The 18,851-nt window shown below is 44.2% G+C and overlaps 1 protein-coding gene across 1 annotated transcript in view; it reads right to left on the reverse strand.

The window, feature by feature from the left end:
• The window catches only part of CNGA3 (cyclic nucleotide gated channel subunit alpha 3), a 29,687-nt gene extending 18,422 nt beyond the window's left edge, over positions 1-11,265 (reverse strand). Inside the window, exons 1-2 of the mRNA XM_047067543.1 lie at positions 11,180-11,265; positions 1,790-1,903 (exon numbers count right to left, since the gene is read on the reverse strand). Coding sequence (XP_046923499.1) covers positions 1,790-1,903; positions 11,180-11,265 — 200 coding nt within the window. The remainder of the gene's footprint in view (positions 1-1,789; positions 1,904-11,179) is intronic.
• Between the last annotated feature and the right edge of the window lie 7,586 nt (positions 11,266-18,851).

The following is an 18,851-nucleotide window of genomic DNA, read 5'->3' on the forward strand; positions in this document are numbered from 1 at the left end:
CTCCCAGCCTTGTGCACAAGTTTCCTTGCAGCTTTCCCTGACCCTTCTCCTGGAGCCAGACCCTGCCAGGCCCTCAAGTGCCTGAGGCCAGCCAGCCTATGTCTCCAGAGCCTGTCTTAGCTCCAGCTTTCTGTAAGAAAGCTTCCTTCAGCCCTGCCTCCTGCCTTCCCTGTCTCCTCCAGAGGGGAATGGGAAGAGAGCATGAACCCTCTTTCTTGGCATCTGGTTTCCCTGACTTGGCACCTACAGTGCATGCCACTGTTCCCAACAAAATCAGTTCTGAGCAACCTAGAACCACATCATGAGTTGTCATATGCCTTCACCCTAATAACAGACTTCAGAGCTTTGCCTAAGAAGAGTAAGTTAAAGCAAGAAAACATTCCACGCTCAAAGATGTTTACAGCTGCTGCAGACATATGTTGAGGTGCCTGCCCAGCCCAGCCTCTCTGCTCTGGACACTCTTCCTACCCCCCATCCTCCCTGTGCTGAGGGGCTGGAACCAAGATCATACCCCCTTCTCCAGCTCAGCCAACTGGCTCAGGAATGAACAAGTGACCCACAGAGAGTCACCCAAGCCTCTGAATTAAAAGCCACTCCAGGATGGGATTGGGTGTTTCAACACAAGATTGTATAGCAAAGGCCATTTCCAGCCTGTGCCTACTGATGTGTGAACAGAGAAAGCCTGAAACAGAGGAGACATGCAGGAAAAAAAAAATCACAACGATCATGACACTCCAGGAGAAAATGAAAGGGAGAGGGCAGGTGCCTCCCCTGCTCCCGTCTCATGAGCCCCATTTGGTTCCCTTTCCACCGGACGGTCTGTCTGAGCTTGCACCAGCCTCCTGCCCCGGCCCTACCCCAGGTCTTTCGATTTGAACTGGTTTGAAGGTGTCTTCTTCCTTGCAATCAATGAGCCTTAAGACCACATTTTATTGGTAAGACAAAAACACTGGAAATCATGTAAATGCCCAGCTACAAGGGGCTGGTGAAAGAAACATTCCTCTGCAGTGAAAAATATGAAGAATAACTAGACAAATTAACTTTTGCAATAATCTTAGCCAAAACTGTAGAACACGTGATTATATAAAACTCTGGCATTGGTAGAAAAACAAATTTAGTGGAAGGAAACAATGAGCTCCGCATTTGTTGAGCACCTGTCGGGAGTCAGTGCTTGTTTCCTGCGCAGCCCTCCCACTGTTTGATGTGTTTCCAGATGAGACCTGGAAAGGTGAAATGACTTCTTTAAGGCGGCACAGCTCTTGACGCCCAAGTGCAGATGTCATCAGCTCGGAGGCTGGATAATCTTCCCCATCCTTTTGCAAGATGCATGCTACGAAGTCTGGACACACACCTGTGAGGACGTGCCAGAGACTATTTTGGACGGTGCCACTGGTACCACCTGCACACCACTGAAGTCCACCAGCGGTCTCCTGCGGTTGGCTGGTCTTTTTTCTCAATTCTTTTTGGAACCCTTCCCGGTTGGCTTTTTCTAAATTCTTCCAGAATTGAGCAAGTGCCTCAATATCACTTTATATGAAAGCAATTTCAGATAACAGCAGTTTTTCTTAGATTTTTCTGAGCTCAGAACACTTGACCTGAGAGGAAATTACTCGGTGATAGATTTCTGACAGCTTTTCTCCTGTCCCTTTCTTCTCCAAATCTTCAACACTACCTCCACCCCTCCACCACCCCCTCCCCCCACCCCGCCGGTTTCTTCCTGACACTCAACTCCCTTCCTCCTGCCTCAGTCTCCCCCTTCCCAAGGTGAGTGCTGAGCCTGGTGGGTTACCTGGAGGGCCCCTGGCTGGTGTAGGAGTTTCGCCTGGATTCAGCCAGTCGTCTGGTCTCCATGGCGATCTCCTGCTGCAGTTCTGATGAAGCCTCCTCGCAAGGCGAGTGGACCCTAGGAAATCAAATATGCAGCAGGCTAAATTGATTTCAAGCTCATCGCCTCCTGGACACAGGGATGAGATGGCCAGATGCCCTGCTTAATGAGGAAAGCTGCAGACCCCAGTCTTCACTCTGTCAGTCTGTGCTCCAGCAGGATCTGACAGATCCTAGCTTTTAGGATGAATATGGCTTTTCCTTATTGTTGCATTATATGCTAATTAACTTGGATGTAAATTAAAAAATAAATTAATTTTTAAAAAAGAAGAAATTACAAACAACAACGGCAAAAACAAAGCAAACAAACAAACAAAAAACAAAAAAATCATGGCCTTTCCTTTACAGCCAGGCTGACCAGGGAAGGTAGTTTGCCTAGCCACTGCCCATGGACTGGGAGAAGGGGGCAGGCCGGCAGCACCCGGTCCTCATCAGAGCACTGGCAGGGGAGGGGGAGGCGGGTCCCAGTGCCCAGCATCCACACCCACAGCAGCTGTTTCTACACAATGATTCCAGAACAAGAATTCAGTTTCAAACACATCTCTGAATACTGAAATCCTATCTGCTAAGGCTGGACTGTGTGGACACCACAGCCACACCACCTGGGCAGTTATTTGTGTGCTTGCTCGGCAGCTTTCCTAGGAATCCATTCAGTATTTGGTTAAGAGGAGCATCCTGGAATATTGTATGGAATTGGCCTAATTCCCCAAGTGCATTTGTTCAGTGCTTTCATGTGAAAATTCAGTCCCACTGTGCCCTTTTGTCAAAGCCTAACCTCTGTCCCCTGCAGTGCAGAGGTAATTGGGCCAGAGACTCACCTGTGCAATCCAGGATGAAAAGCATGAGTACACAGAGGACACGTGCCCACGACTCAAGATGAGCACCATTCACATCAGCAGAGGCTTGGGGTTTGTTTAACTGCGTGGAATAAGACCAGTGTGTTTGGGCATATTTTTCTTTCATTCCCTGTCTTTTAAAAGCTCCGAGGGCTGAAGTTTGATCAGCCTGATTAAAAGCCAGCCAGGCGTTGGCCCCTAGGGATTTGCACTTCATTCGGAGTCTTGAAGAGCCCAAGCAGGACAAATTAATTCCATCACGTGACCTATTCCAACCTAATCAGCCTTCTTAACAAGGTGGCAACACAGTTGAGGAAGTAAGCAATAATTAATGTCAGGAAAAGGCTCTATCTCTCCCTGGTGAGTGATTAGAAGGGAGAGTCCTGAATCCCAGCCACTGATCTGCTGACTCCTCTTGTACAACATCCCTGCCGTCTCTAGCAGCAGGGTGCTCACTACTGTCCCATGCCCCATCTGGGCCATCTTTGTAGAAGGTTCTTCCCTCCCTCAGTTTCCGCAGACCGAGGCTACCTTTTTTCTGCTGGAACCACACAGAGTCAGGCCACTTCATCTTCCACATGACCACCTCCAATGATGGGGCAGCTGTCACACTGTGCCACATCTGTTTGTCCAGGCTAGAACCCCCAGCTCACCCAGCCATGTCTCCCCAGGTTCAAGGCTCTTCCCCATCATGGTCACGCTCCTGTGAGCAGGTTCCCGCATTCCTGCCCAACTGGGCAAGGACACTGAGAACACTGCTGTTACTGGACCCCACGCCGGACATCTTTGTAAGTTTGTGAGTTCATGTGCTTTTAGTGTCCCCATTATCAACTACCATCAGCCAAAGCCAGTAGTCCTGTAACACGGGCTGCTGCTAAGCCAGAAGGCCCTATCTTGTGCATATACAATTGATCTGTTGGAAGTAAGTGTTGGATCTTTCCATTGATCTGAGTCACCTGATATTTTGGGGCCCATGATATGCAGTGGCACCATACTGGCCTTTCCTCCCAAACTCCATCACTTTCACACACAATACACAAACTATATGCCATTTATTGACTGCTTACTGTATGTCAGACATAGATCTTATCAACTAATTCACATAATCACCCTATAAGAGAGAAAACTGAGGTTCAGAGAAGTTAAGTGACTTCCTCAAGATCATATGGCCAAGTGGTAAAGCTGATTTGAATGGCATTCCATCCCACATCAAAGCCTGCTCTAATCCACTCCATGAAGCTGCTGTCTATATTTTCATATACAGCACTGATTAAAGAAAAAGCTTAATAGGACATGGCTGAGGACTGAGCCCTGTGGCATGCTGCTAGAGACATGGCTCTGATCCACCTGGCTACACTATGTGGGGGTGGCTCTTTATTTTCAAACCATCTAATTGAATTCTCCCTCTACACCTTTAAAAGACCACTCACATTTTGTGCTGATATGTATGAGACACCCTGTCAGAGGCCCTGCCAAGTGGCAAAGCTGAGATTTGAATGTCATTCCAGAAAGCTCTGATCCCCTTGCCCTTCTAATAATCTGTATACAACAAAGGTGGAATGTGCATTCCAAGGCACCCAGGTCAGTTACTGGAGTAGGGAGCAGTGACAGAAGTGAGTCCATATCTCAAGTCCTTGGATCCTGGCAGCTGGCACATGGTGAGGTTAGGGGGGCAGCAGCCCACAGCTGAACAGGTGTGCTTGGAAGATCTGGAGGCAATCCCGAGGGTGAAGGTGTTCTGTCCCTACCAGCAGATCCTCAGGGAGCTCTGGGCACCAAGAAGTCAGCCTAGCATTTCTGCCTAGTCTGCTTTCTGTTAATTACGTGAGGGCACATCCTGAGAACATATTTATTTGCATTAGTAGCAAAGGAATCCGTGACATCAGAGCTGGTGAGGATGTGAGGAGGGCAAAACCTGACCCCGGATTCCAAAGCAGGCCTGCTACTGGCAGCAGTGAGGGCTCCTATGTGGGGGCTAGGATCTAGGACACCCACTTGAAGGGCAGGAGGCAGAATGGGGAGCCGGGAGCTCTGGATTCGAATCCCTACCTTAACACCTCTTAGCTAGGTGTTCTGTGGGCTGGTCACTTACCCTCCCTAAAGTTCCCTAGTCTTCAAAAAGGAACTAAGGAAAAATTGGTGATTTTTTTTTTTTATCAACTTAAGTATTGTTCCAACAGCCAAATCCAGAAAGGCACATTTAGCTGTGAAGAATAGGGATAGTTTTCTGTGAAGTCAATTCAAAGCACCTAAAGGGCCTTTTCTTCTTGCTGCGTCTCCCCACTTGTTTTTTTGTTATTTTTTGTGTGGGTCTATTTTATTTTATGAAAAAAAATGTTTTAAATATACGTTATTATCAAATTGGTTTATATACAACACCCAGTGCTCATCCCAACAAGTGCCCTCCATTTTCCCTGTGCCTCTGCCCCACATCTACTCCCAGTTCTCTGTATTTAAGAGTGTCTTGTGGTTTGCCTCTTTTCCGCTCTGTTTGTAACTATTTTTCCCCTTCCAGTCCTCCATGGTCTTCTGTTAAGTTTCTCAAGATCTACGTAGGAGTGAAAACATATGATATCTGTCCAGTTCTCTGACTGACTTATTTCACTCAGCATAATACCTTCCAGTTCCATCCACGTTGCTGCAAATGGCCAGATTTCATTCTTTCTCATTGCCAAGTAGTATTCCATTGTATATATAAACCACCTCTTCTTTATCCATGTCAGTTGATGGACATTTAGGCTCTTACCATAATTTGGCTATTGTTGAAAGTGCTGCTATAAACATTGGGGTACAAGTGCCCCTACGCATCATCACTCCTGTATCCCTTGGGTAACTTCCTAGTAGTGCTATTGCTGGGTTGTAGGGTAGTTCTATTTTTAACTTTTTGAGGAACATCCACACTGTTTTCCAGAGCGGCTGCACCAGTTCACATTCCCACCAACAGTGCCAGAGGTTTCCTGTTTCTCCACATCCTTGCCAGCATCTGTAGTTTCCTGACTTGGAGTCCCCACTTGTTTTTTGATGCTTAAAATTCTATGATGTCTTCTAGTTCCAGAGTCTCTACCCTTGTTAAATGCTTGGGGCTATTTATTTTATTTTTTATTATATGAAATTTATTGTCAAATTAGTTTCCATACAACACCCAGTGCTCATCCCAAAAGATGCCCTCTTCAATGCCCATCACCTACCCTCCCCTCCCTCCCACCCCCCATCAACCTTCAGTTTGTTCTCAGTTTTTAAGAGTCTCTTATGCTTTGGCTCTCTCTCCCACTCTAACCTCTTTTTTTTCTTTTTTTTTCCTTCCCCTCCCCCATGGGTTTCTGTTAAGTTTCTCAGGATCCACATAAGAGTGAAAACATATGGTATCTGTCTTTCTCTGTATGGCTTATTTCACTTAGCATCACACTCTCCAGTTCCATCCACGTTGCTACAAAGGGCCATATTTCATTCTTTCTCATTGCCATGTAGTATTCCATTGTGTATATAAGCCACAATTTCTTTATCCATTCATCAGTTGATGGACATTTAGGCTTTTCCCACAATTTGGCTATCGTTGAGAATGCTGCTATAAACATTGGGGTACAATGCATCAGTACTATGCAACAGTACTCCTGTATCCCTTGGGTAAATTCCTAGCAGTGCTACTGCTGGGTCATAGGGTAGGTCTATTTTTAATTTTTTGAGGAACCTCCACACTGTTTTCCAGAGCGGCTGCACCAGTTTGCATTCCCACCAACAGTGCAAGAGGGTTCCCATTTCTCCACATCCTCTTGCCTGGGGCTATTTAAATAGTAAACCCGATTAGTTATTCCTCAGAGAAACTGATTTTACCAAGCAGATGGAAGAAGAGATGGAAAGAGAGGAGAACCAAAGTTTGAGGTGACATTTTGAGTCCCCATGGACACACAGTTACTGAAAAAAGGGAGCCACCAATGCAAAAAATGAGGATCCAGAACCGCCCAGAGAAATACAGAGGCAAGAGAGACTGAGAGTCAGGAGCTGTCCTGCCAGGAGCTTGAGGAGAGGCCTGGGGCAAGGACTTGACAGGGACTCATCTGTAAACAAACAATCAGGTCAGGCCAGGACACCCCTGAAGCTGCCGACTGACTGAGACTGACTGACTGTAGTGCTGATACCTTTTCAGGAAGGAGCTCCGTGGAGTTGGTAATCAGCAAGAATAAGAGCAACCAGCACAACACAATGATATGACTGTTTTGAAACACAAGGTAGTTTTCAACTTATGATGCTCATCTTCTAAGTTTTCTTATAAAGGAGAATTCATGTCCATGAGGTAAAGGTCTCCCTTATCACTGGGAGAAGACAGGCTTCTCATCAGAACTGCAGCTTGTCATTAGCTTTGTACTTTGTGGAGCACCTGGTGTCTTCCTCCAGTGACTTTGGGGACGTAAGCGAAGACAAACCTTGGAGAACAAGGGTTGAGAATGTGACACCTTGTTTTTCTTTTCCTCTTCTCAAGCCCTGAGGACCGTGAATGACCGACATGCACTGCCATTGGCCACATGTAACCAGGGAACTGAATTGAGTGCATTTTTGTCTTTAGTCCTAGGGAAGCAGGCTGAAAATGGTTTTCTTTGGTGATAATTGCTTTGGGCTCTGCTCAGAGAGCAGCATGAAGAAGGCTTCTCTTCTGTAGGACACAAACCCCTATGCCCCAAAGCTCGACTAAAATAGCTACACTAGGAGATTGATCTGAGATTTGAGGTGCCCTCGGTTCTAGCTGCAATTCTCTGTAGCAGATTCTGAAATCTTTCCCTACTGCATTATCTTTTCAAATATGCCAGACAGCTCTTAAGTAATCAAGTCAACTAAATAGATTTAATAGAAAGGAAAAAAATCAAGACATTTCTATTTCTGGTATTTCCAGGGTATAAACTTGACTTCTTTGTTCAAATGAAATGTTTCCATCCTTCCTTATGGCTTGTCACTAGGAAAATGATCCCAATAATTTAAAAGGAGAAACAGAAACCTGGCTTTCCAATTTAGTGAAAGGGATGGGGACAGGGCTTTCCAATTTGGAGACAGGGATGTCTTAGGGGATGGGGACATGATATCTCCTCCCTCCTGGGGGCATTCAGCAAAGGGTCACAGTGACATGCAGGTTCCCAGAACAGCTTCATTGATATCATTGAGGATAAAGAATGATTAATTTTTTGTTTTTTTTTTTTTTTTGAGAGAGACAGAGACAGAGACAGAACATGAGTGGGGGAGGGAAAAAAGGGGGAGGGAGACACAGGATCCAAAGCAGGTTCCAGGCTCTGAGCTGTCAGTACAGAGCCCTATGCAGGGCTTGAACCTATGTACTGTGAGATCATGACCTAAGCCAAAGTCGGACACTTAACCTACTGAGCCACCCAGGCTTCCTGAATGATTAATATTTAAGGACACACATTAGCAATTATTTCTTCCAAGGGAGCCTAGATGGCTGAGTTGGTTAAGCATCTGACTCTTGATTTTGGCTCAGGTCATGATCTTACAATTTGTGAATTTGAGCCCTGTGTCACCCTCTGTGCTGATGGTTCAGAGCCTGCTTGGGACTGTCTCACTGTCCCCCTCTCTCTGCCCCTTCCCTGCTTGTGCGCATGATCACTCTCTCTCTCTCTCTTGCAAAATTAATAAACATTTTTTAAACCTCAATTTTTTCTCCTATAAGCTTTCTAAATGGATTTGAATTTTAAAGCCAAGATCTATGATTTGTTCAAGCACCATTTTCTCCCCTAAAATAGTGATTTGAAACTTTAAAATTTTATGTGTATTTGCCAGAGTCCCTTGTTCAAGTAAATCTTATAGGGAAAACTAGTCTATATATAGACAGATGCTGGGTTGCACTGGGAAGCAGAGGAGGGGCCTGGACTCGGCCTCTGGCCAAACGCTGTTTCACCTTCAGCCTGAACACACATGCTCAATCCTTGGTAGCACCAAGGAACCCATTCTGGAAATTTCCATTTGTTTTATGAAGGGAGCATTCTTTCTCTCTCTCCTTTTGACATCTCCGTAGTGTCTCCATGGGATTCTGTATTAATCTGTCAACAAGTTTTTACCACATCAGTGGTTGGGCAAGTCCCCAGGGCAGGCTCAGTGAGACTGGACTAGTGGTCAGGCTGAGAAAGCATGACTTGGTCACAGGCAGGAAATGGCCAGATCCAGATGTCAGGACAGCTGGAGCTATGTAAGGTCAGAGCAGGAGAAGTCTTCCAGCCTGGAACACCAGGAAAGGACCACAGGAGGGAGAATCATTTCCAACGCTGACAGTGAGCACTGACTGAGCACTTTCTCACAGCAGGGACTGTGCTGGGAGCTTTCACCTGTTTTAACCTCACTACAGCCCTCTGCGGTCAGTACTAATACATTTTACAGATGAGGAAACTGTGGTTTGAAACAGCTGCACAATTTTTCGGAGCTGGTCAGTTGCAGAGCCAATGTTCAAACCCAGCCAGTCTGACCCTGAGCCTGTTAGTCATCACGCTGGTGAGGGGATAGGGGATAGGAGGGAGAAGGAAGGGCATATTCCCATCCATGAATATGGCAAATAGTATTGTTGCAGGGAATCAATTCAGAACCCCACACTGTGTGGCTGACTAATCTTCTGTGTGTACACAAACCCACTGTGAGCCCATAGAGTCCCTTGGAAGCAGAGGCTCATCAGCAGGTATCTGTGTGGCTTAATGAGCTAACAGTTTCTTCTGCAAAGGGTCATCTTCCAGGAGACCTGGTGAGCCCTCTTGGACAGCCCACACATCAGGCTTGGCTAATAGGCCACTGGCTGAGGTAGAGCCAAGACAAGTCAGGCAGAGCTGGACCACAGTGGTTGTCTGGTTGAGAGGGCATTCTGGGCAGGAGCCCCAGCCCACCAACTGGGCCCACCTTCTCTTGAGTATCTCAGTATCTTGAGTGTCTTCTCTTAAGCCCCTGTTGTTGCCTTCTTGGCCCTAGGGAGTCTGTAAGTTCCATGATATTCTCTGATTATGTCCCACTCAAAGCAAAACGGAGCAATGGGGGAAAGTTCCATTTTACTTCAAATTTTTCCTGATCCTAACAGCCTCTGTCCTTCTCACATTGGGCCCAAGATCCCAGGAGCCCAGTGCTGCCCAGGGAGCTTGACTTTATTGTTGTGGACCTTTTCTCCCTTCCACCCCAATCTTCTTTGAACACCCCACCCCCAAAGGTTTATTAGCTCAGATGTGAAAAAGAAGCTATTAATGCATACCAAAGTTTTAAAGCAGTTATGTGTCTTAAGAGTGTTCTTATTTTCTTCTAGATTAAGGGCAATGGCTCAACCTAAAAGAATAAGTCCCCAGTGGCAGGACCCTGATATTGACAGTAGGCCAGTTAGGAGGGAGAAATTTGAGCAGGGTGAGAATTTCTGATGGCCCTAAGTCATAGCAAGATTCCTGGGGCTCCAGTACCATGTTAAAATGGTTGGCAGCAATAAATATCTGTTGGGATGCTTTGAGATATTCCTCCCTTTGCCTGAATCCCAGAATGTAGGGTCCTGGGTCTGCATAGGTTTATTATAATAGGAACTCAAATCTCTTTGGAAATGGTTGTCCATCATTCATGAGCAGTTAACTAAGGTTCTGGTACTAAGAATCTAGACAGAGAAAAAACCAAATGTGCATCTGAGAGAGGGTGTGATATATATAGTTGACTGAGGAGAAATGGTGGATGAGGACCTAGTAATGGAGATATGAGCACTGAGAGACTGTCATTGCAGTTTGTGACCATATGATATTCTGCAGATTTCATGGGAGAGAGAAGTTTTCAGTGTGTGTGTGTGTGTGTGTGTGTGTGTGTGTGTGTATGCCATATGTGTGTGTATCATATATAACAACAATAATGTAAATATTAGAAATAAGGTTTCTTATAGTTCAACTCAACCAACTTGTTGAGAGTTTAAGAAACCTAAAAATATCTCTATTTGCACCAAATAGGTACTTTCCCATTTCCTCACTGTTATGCTAGGAGCTTGGAAAAGATGCTGCTCCATTTTGCAGTTGAAGAAACTGAGGCAAAGAGAAATTAAGTGTGTTTTCCCCAATCTACTAAAGCTACAAACAGGGCTAGAAGTAGAACTCAGGTACAGATTTCCTTATGGCTCCTCGCATGTGGTTGATGGGGCTGATGGCTTCACTGGCAAGGCACAGCCCACTCTCTGCAGGCCCATGAGCACAGCATGAATCCTGACCTTCCCCTGGAAGCAAGGGACAGGGCATCTGATTTGTACTACATCCCTAGTGCCCAGGACAATGTCTGGTGCAGAGTCCAACAAATGTTTAATATGTACACAGGAAAATGTTTGGAGAAGTTTGGAGAAGTTTTACAGTAAAATTTAATTTGCTGAATTTGAATCTTCATTTTGTTACCTTTTAGAAGTCACATAACTTTTTGAGCTTCATTTTCCACCTCTCTAAAATGAGTATGAAATGGAAAGCCCATCTCACCTGCTGAGGCCGTTTTCAACGTGGTCCAGATCTCTGTCCCTGGTTCTTACAGTAGGGTGGGAGTATTGGGTGCTAATCTTAGCCATCTTCTTGCTTTGTTACATTCAGCTTCAAGGTTGTTGCTGAAACATGAACACAACACAGATCACATCAGGATGAGGAAGCAGCTGCAAACCCATGTTGTTGTGTGTGAGGACTATTTCCCCAGGCAAGCCCTGGCACACACACCCTCTTCCATTTCTCCCATAGTTGCAGCTACACCGTGTTTTAGTTGGGTTTTTTGGACTCTTCTTCCCAGCCTGAAGCACAAGCAAGGTCTTTCACTTTGTGTATGCTCCCATGCCGAAGAGCTGCTCAAACTTATATGCTGATCTAGCAAATGAATGAATGATTGGTGAAGTTGGTATTTGATATAAGAAAGCTAAAATCCTCATGATTCCCTGGAACGATGTGATGTTCTTCTTGACCCTGTTTTTTTCTCATTTACTTTTTTTATCTTATAATTTTTCATGTTTTAGTAGCTCCCCCAAATCCCATTTCAAAACAAAACATGAAAAACTAACAATCTTTGACATCCATAAAACCTTTACAACGTAATGTTACACTCAAAACACACTTCATCTCCTTTAATCCTCAAAATAACTTTATCAGATATTTACAATTTTTATCCCCATTTAAAGATGGCTAAATTGAGACTCAGAGATGTCAAGCAGCTTATCCAAGTTAAAAAAAAATAGGTAAAACCTGTTGATGGCATGATCCTGGTGCTAGAAATCAGACCATGAATACTCTCCCTTCAGCAAACATTGGAAGGTGCCCCTATGACTGATGAAAGAAGAAAGCTGGTATGAGCACAGGGCTGGTGTGAAGAACACAAAGACTGGCCAGTTCCATCATCCTTGATCAAAGCCCTCCAAGTGGAAGATGAATCCCTGAGTACAGTTTCTCTTAGACAAACACAAGCTCTCTTCAGCAGTCAGATGGCTTAAGTAGAGACCACTCCAGAGACCAGTTCAGAGAAAGATGGTAGTTTCTAGAAATAGCCCAGTGACTCACTCTAAGACTAAATTAATTCCTTATCCAAATGAAGGTCAGTGCAAGGAGCCCAGAACACTGCACCAAAGGATGGATGTAGTTCCTGCTTATCAAGGTCAATCCACCATGAGTTTACTCAGGGTCAATTGTTGGCTCAAAGGTCTTGGTTCATCTCTGATATTTGATAATTTAAGGCTATGATTTAAATTTTGTACTTTCCCAATAGATCAAAAGTAGTTTTGATTTTTAAATACTTTACCCGTTTATGTAACAGTTAGTGAATTTCTGGCCGATCACAGGAGATACAAAGAAATATAAGACGAAGACTTCTCTCAAGGATCTTATGGTCCAGCAGGGCAGATGATGGATATCAGAGGATCCTGCAGGTTGTGCTAAGGAGCTTGGGCTTTTACCCTGAGCCCATCAGGGATATGGTCAGATGTGTAATGGCCACTGCAGCTGCATTGGGGAGGATATATTCAGGGAACATAAGTTGGTGTTAAATGAGCAGATAAATGCTGCAGTATCTCAGCGGAGAGAGAATAGTTGCCTGATCTAGGTTTGTGGCAGTGAATCAGATAAATTAAAAAACTTCCCATATAGACAGACTCACTGGTACATGGTCATTGATCAGGTATAGGAGGTGATGAGGAGGGAGGTAATGAGGATGATAGTCTGGGGTGTTGGTGGTCCTACACACTGAGGTAGGGAACTAGGGGAAGAAGTGGGTTTGAGAAAGAGAATGATTCCAGTTTGAGATGTCTATGGAAATTTTAGAGCCAATATGGGAAATAAATGTCTTCCACTAAAAGCAATAAACCCAATTTGAAATCATCCATCCAATGCTTTTTTATTGAGCACTTACTATGTGTGAGACAATATGGAGAGCTAGGGTTTTACAGAGAAGGATACGCATCTCTGTCCTCAAGGAGCTTACAGTCTAGTGGGTTCTAGAGCAAGTCTTAAAAATGTTTTGGGACTCTGGAGTGCCTGGGTGGCTCAGTCAGTTAAGCGTCCGACTTCCGTTCAGGTCACGATCTCACGGTTCATGGGGTCGAGCCCTGCATTGGGCTGTGTGCTGACAGCTCGGAGCCTGGAGCCTGCTTTGGATTCTGTGTCTCCTTCTCTCTCTGCCCCTCCCCTGCTCATGCTCTGTCTCACTCTCTCTCTCTCTCAATAAAAAAATTGAAAAAAAAAGTTTTGGGACTCTGAAGAAAATCTATCAAATTATTCTTTTTTGTACATTTCCAGGAAAATTCCAGGAGAAAAAGTTCATTGCCTCCAGCCTGTGTCCCTTTCCCTCAGCCCTCATCAACTGCACAAATCCTGGCCCCAGATGTTGTTGTATGGAAGCAGCACATCTACCTGCCTGCTATAGAAGGCTACTATATGCCAGAAACAGGGTAGGTGCTCATGTAATACCGCTCCGTTAACCCTCAGAATAGCCTCTCCCTTTCTTCCCTTTTACAAGTGAAGAAACCAAACAGATGCATAATTTCCCTAATGTTGCTTATAGCCTGAGCCAGGATTGACAAAGTTCGGTCTGACCCCAGAACCCGATGGTGTAAAATTAATGCGTGGTAAAAAACTGGCATTACCTTTTGGCCTGAGTAGGAGGGGCCCCTGCCTGGGACTCCATGCTTTAAAGGACTCTACTCTGACTCTCCTTCATCCACAGCCCATGAGACCAATGGGACATGCCCACTTACAACCCTGCCCCGTGCTCTAGACTATGCTCTGGGTGCCCAAGACGCCCAAACTGTGGGCTCAGAAAGCTCTAGACTGGTTCTAGAGCCTGCCCAGGCCTCTTCCCAGGTCTGTTTTCCTTCAAAGGGCATCAGTGTGCACTCCCCTAGAGCTACCGGTGGCCAAGGAGCAGCTGTTTGGAGGGAGGAGTGAGTAGAGGCCAGAAGTATGGACAGGGTGTTCACACACATGTGTGAAAGGCCCCTTGTGACATGGGGTGGACACAGGGCAGGCAGAGAAGGAGGCAGGACATGGATGGTGGACCAGATATCAAATCTCCCCATGCCACCATGTTCTGAGGCTGAACTCAAAGGGGTCTAAGAACTCTCTATATGAATCTGGTCTCCCGGTCATTGTGAAAGTGATTTTTTTAAGATGGGAGGACAGGGCATGTTTGATTCAACAGTGTACTACCCTGGTCCCTGTCACAGTCATATCTAGCCCTCTACCTCACACCCTTCTTGACCGTTTTTCAGTCCAGCTGTTGCTATGGAAACCAGCTGCATGCAGGGTCACCCAGCAGCACCTTGCCTTAGCTACACTGTGGATTGCTCACCTTCTTTCCTGGGGCTTCCCTATTTCCCCCAGAGAACATATGCTAGGATGCTCATGCCATTCTGACAAACATGCAAACCCAGAGGTGCTAGAGAGGTAACCCTGCCTTGGACAACCCTTGACTAACAGAACCCAGGAACCAGGGGTAAATATTCCCTGGTTCTATCTTCTATTCCTCAGGAAGATAATTCAGTGGTTCTCTCCATGGCTCTTTGGAGAAACCCTGGAAGGATCAAGTCAGTCGCCCAGAGTGGTGATCGGTTTGATAATGTACACTTGCACTGGATTTCCCTTCCTCCCTTGTTTTTTCTTCTGAGACTTCCACTTCTCTTCCTTGGAATCACTCCCTAAATGAACTGTCTGCTTACATGATCTTGTCCAAGGTTCTGGGTTTGGGAAGTGGCTTTTGTTTTTTGTTTGTTTGTTTGTTTTGTTTTGTTTTTGTAGGAGGAGGTGATTCCCTCAGCTAAGAGAATATATTTTTTTTTTTTTTAGATATTTAGGTAAATGGTAAGTGGGTTATATGTAACCCTGGTTTGGGCCCCTGAAGGGTAGGACAGGGAAAAATGCGTGTCATTAAAGGGAAATGTTTGCTTAAGATAGGTCATAAGATCATTTTTTCCCAATTGTTTATAAACATCATAAGCGTTGTCTTTTTTTTTTAATCATTCTTTTAAAAATTAAAAAAAATGTTTATTTATTGCTGAGAGATAGAGAGAGAGGGAGACAGAGTGTGAACAGGGGAAGGGCAGAGAGAGAGGGAGACACAGAATCTGAAGCATGCTCCAGGCTCTGAGCTGTCAGCACAGAGCCCAACACGGGGTTCGAACCCATGAACTGTGAGATCATGACCTGAGCCGCAGTTGGACACTTAACAGACTGAGCCCCTCAGGCTCCACAATGGTTGTCTTTTTTAAAAAATTACTTTAAAAATAAGGATCCAAATAAGGCCCACACGTTCTGATTGCTGATTGGTACTTTTTAAAGTTTTTCATGCATTTCTCTTCTTCCTCATTGTGGAAGAAACATAATTGTACTCCCGAGTTTGCTATAGTATGAATTTTTTGCCAATTCCAACTTGATGTTTTCTGTAAACTGGCAGTTGCACTCAGAGATATGGTCAAATTTGGGTTCAATTTTTTTTGCAAGAATATTTCTTTGTGTGATGTTAGCAGCCATTGATGATTATTGCCTGGACATATGCTTTCATTACGAGTTGCAAATTGGTGACATTCTATCATTTCTTCTTCAGCGATTAGCTGACATATTCTTAAATAAAATGTAACTTATTTGACTGTTCAGTGGTAACGTTCATACAGGAATTGCGGAATAAACAATTCTTTTCCCCTTGTTCACCAGTTTTTAAGTCATAACATCCTAAGTGATTCCCCAACTGCCCTGTGAATTTTCACATTTCCTGGCCCAGACAAACTCTAGAACTCACAGATGAGATCATGAAATTACAATCAGTGATCCTGAGGCGCCTGCTGAAAATGAAAACTGCCACCCAGCCAGGGCCCCCTGAGTGTGAGGCACTTGCATATCCATTACTCATTAATCCTCAAGAGACCCAAAAGGTAATAAATAGTAACACTGGTTTTGCAGATGAGGAAATGCGGGCTTGGGTCTGTCTGACCCTGAAACCCATGTAGTGCTTTCTTTTGTTTATCACACCCACTGCAGGATATTAGAAATGCACAAATAAAATTTTAATTTTCAAGCACAGGAAGAAGATGTGTCCTGCCAACTATCAGGGTGACCTTGAAGTGGATCCTAGGTGTGAGTCTAAGAGTGATTTGTGAGCATCTCTCAAACAAATGTGAGTTTTCTGGGGCTTGACTGAGGAACTAACAACACATCACTTCAGACAATTATCTCTTTTTTTTTTTAACAACATTACTAAATCCAGCATGTTTTCTTCCCCCCAACACACTTACTGACTCCTTCCATGTCCCAGGCATCATACTTGGCCCTGAAGATTATGAAGAAGAGGAAGATAGGTCTCTGTCTTTGAAACACAAAACTGCATGGGGGAAACACGAATGGAAACAGGGAGGGGGGTAGAATACAGAGGTGCTGAAATAGAGATAGAGGCATGGTGGGGAGCAGTATGGAAGGGGGAGGCACTAATTCTGCCTCAGGGACCACCGAGGTCTGAGGAGGCTTCTCATGAGGGGCATTATTTCATGTTATTCAACATTTACCATGTGTTGGCCATGAATAACATGTATTTCATGTTATTCAACATTTACCATGTGTGCACGATTAAGAATTTGATTGTGATATCTGTGCTCTGGTGCCTACCTTTAACCTCCTTTGCTCTTGGCCTGGACACCTAGGTAGGTCAGGAATCTAACATACCTCACCTGTACTCCGGTTGTTTTCATACTTTTCTCATTCCTTTATTAACTCCAAAAGATTTAAGGGCTAGAACTATTTTCTTTTACTTAAAAAATATTTTATTCTCCTAAACACCAGCATATATACACATAGTGGGTAATCAAATTGGGTGGCATAAATGGAGGAACAGGTGAGTACTTGCAATGATGACACTAATAATGTCAGTATATTTGCTGAGTATTTACACTCTGCATGGTACTGTTCTAATAACTTTAAATGTTATTTAAACTCACTTGATTCTCACAATGCTCTGTGAATGAGTCACACTGAACATTTCTGTCTTGTTTAGAAATGGATGGGACTTTATAAGGGAGAAAGCGAGTAAGCAACAAGGAGGTCAAAACATGTAAAGCCCTTTCTTATAAACTAAAATGTGCTTCTGGAAAAAAATCTTGGTCCCCACTTACGATGACTAACTACACTAAAAAAAAAAAATTGTCCATGTTCTGTCCTTTTCTATTATGGTTTAAACATGAATACCAGTCCTGGTTCAATTTGTGTCATTTGAAACCTTATCATTTCCCAAGCCCTAAATGCAGCTGAGACAATAGAGAGGTGCCAAGAGCCCAAGATGCATACTCCTCTGACCCACTGGAGGTTATCTGAGTTATCATTGTCTTTGGTTATGACACCTATGCAGCCAGGGGCTGGAGGGTTCCATTAGTGAGGCACCGAGTCTAGAACAAAGCCATGCCAAAAAGACAACCCCAACCAGAGGACAGCCCCACAGCCTGATGGACAGGCACACTGGGCACAAGTCTTTATTTTCTCCAGCTGAGACAGATCACTTTTACCACCTAAGGTCTTCAATCTTCTCAGAAGTAATATCTTTCTGGGTTTCATTCATTTCAGTTCTCCACAACTCAACTTTCTCAGCAACTTTTCTTGGGCAAAAGCACTCAGCAAATTCTCAGTAAATGTGAAGTTGGACAGGCTCACTTTGTCAAATTAAAAGCCAAAGATAAGTCAATAACTCCCACAGGATCTACATGTCTTGGAACTTCATCCGAAGTTGGATTGCCTCTCCCTTCTTCCCCTATCCCATCTGGAAACTGCAGGATGGAAGGAAAATATCCAATGCTAAGCCACTTAATCACTCTGAGACCTGTGAACCAGTCCACAGAACAAACACAAAGGACAGAACAGACATTACTATAGGCAATGATGAAGGTTGTGTATTTTTAAGCAGCCCTAGGCTTATGTAGGGGGAAAGCACTAGTAAAATACCTTTTGTTTGAGACAAGTGGCATTGGAAAAACAATATAGGTGGTCAAGAGCACTGTACTGAGAGAAAGAAAAGCTGGATCTCTTCTTAGCTCAGCCTACAATTTGGGCTAGTGACCAGCATTTTAGTTTCTTTATACATTGATGAACATGGACTTATTGCAAATGAAATTTTCCACAGAAACTCAATGAATAAAGCATTTACGTATATATTTTATTTAAACGTATTTGAGGGGCACCTGGGTCAGTTGGTTAAGCTGCCGATTTCAGCTCAGGTGATGATCTCACAGTTCGTGGGTTTGAGCCCCATGTCGGGCTCTGTGCTGACATCTCAGAGCCTAGAGCCTGCTTCAGATTCTGTGTCTCCCTCTCTCTGCTCCTCCCCCATTATGCTCTGTCTCTCAAAAATAAATAAATGTTAAAAAATTTTAAAAATAAATGTACTTGAAAACATTTATAAAGATAATTAGTGAGTGTTTACCTCCTTTCCAAAAGTGAAAATACTAATTCAAAAAGATCTATGCACCCCTATGTTCACTGCATTACATACGATGGCCAGGATAAGGAAGCAACCTATGTGTCCATCAATAGATGAATGGGCAAAGAAGATGCAGAATATTATTCAGTCATAAAAAATGAGATCTTGCCATTTGTGACAACATGGATGGACATCAAGGGTATTATACTAAATGAAATAAGAAAGAGAAAGACA

The sequence above is a fragment of the Lynx rufus genome, unplaced genomic scaffold (assembly GCF_022079265.1).
Source record: "Lynx rufus isolate CCGP_SWC_20201006 ecotype Redwood Valley unplaced genomic scaffold, mLynRuf1.p SCAF_8, whole genome shotgun sequence".
NCBI lineage: Eukaryota > Metazoa > Chordata > Mammalia > Carnivora > Felidae > Lynx > Lynx rufus.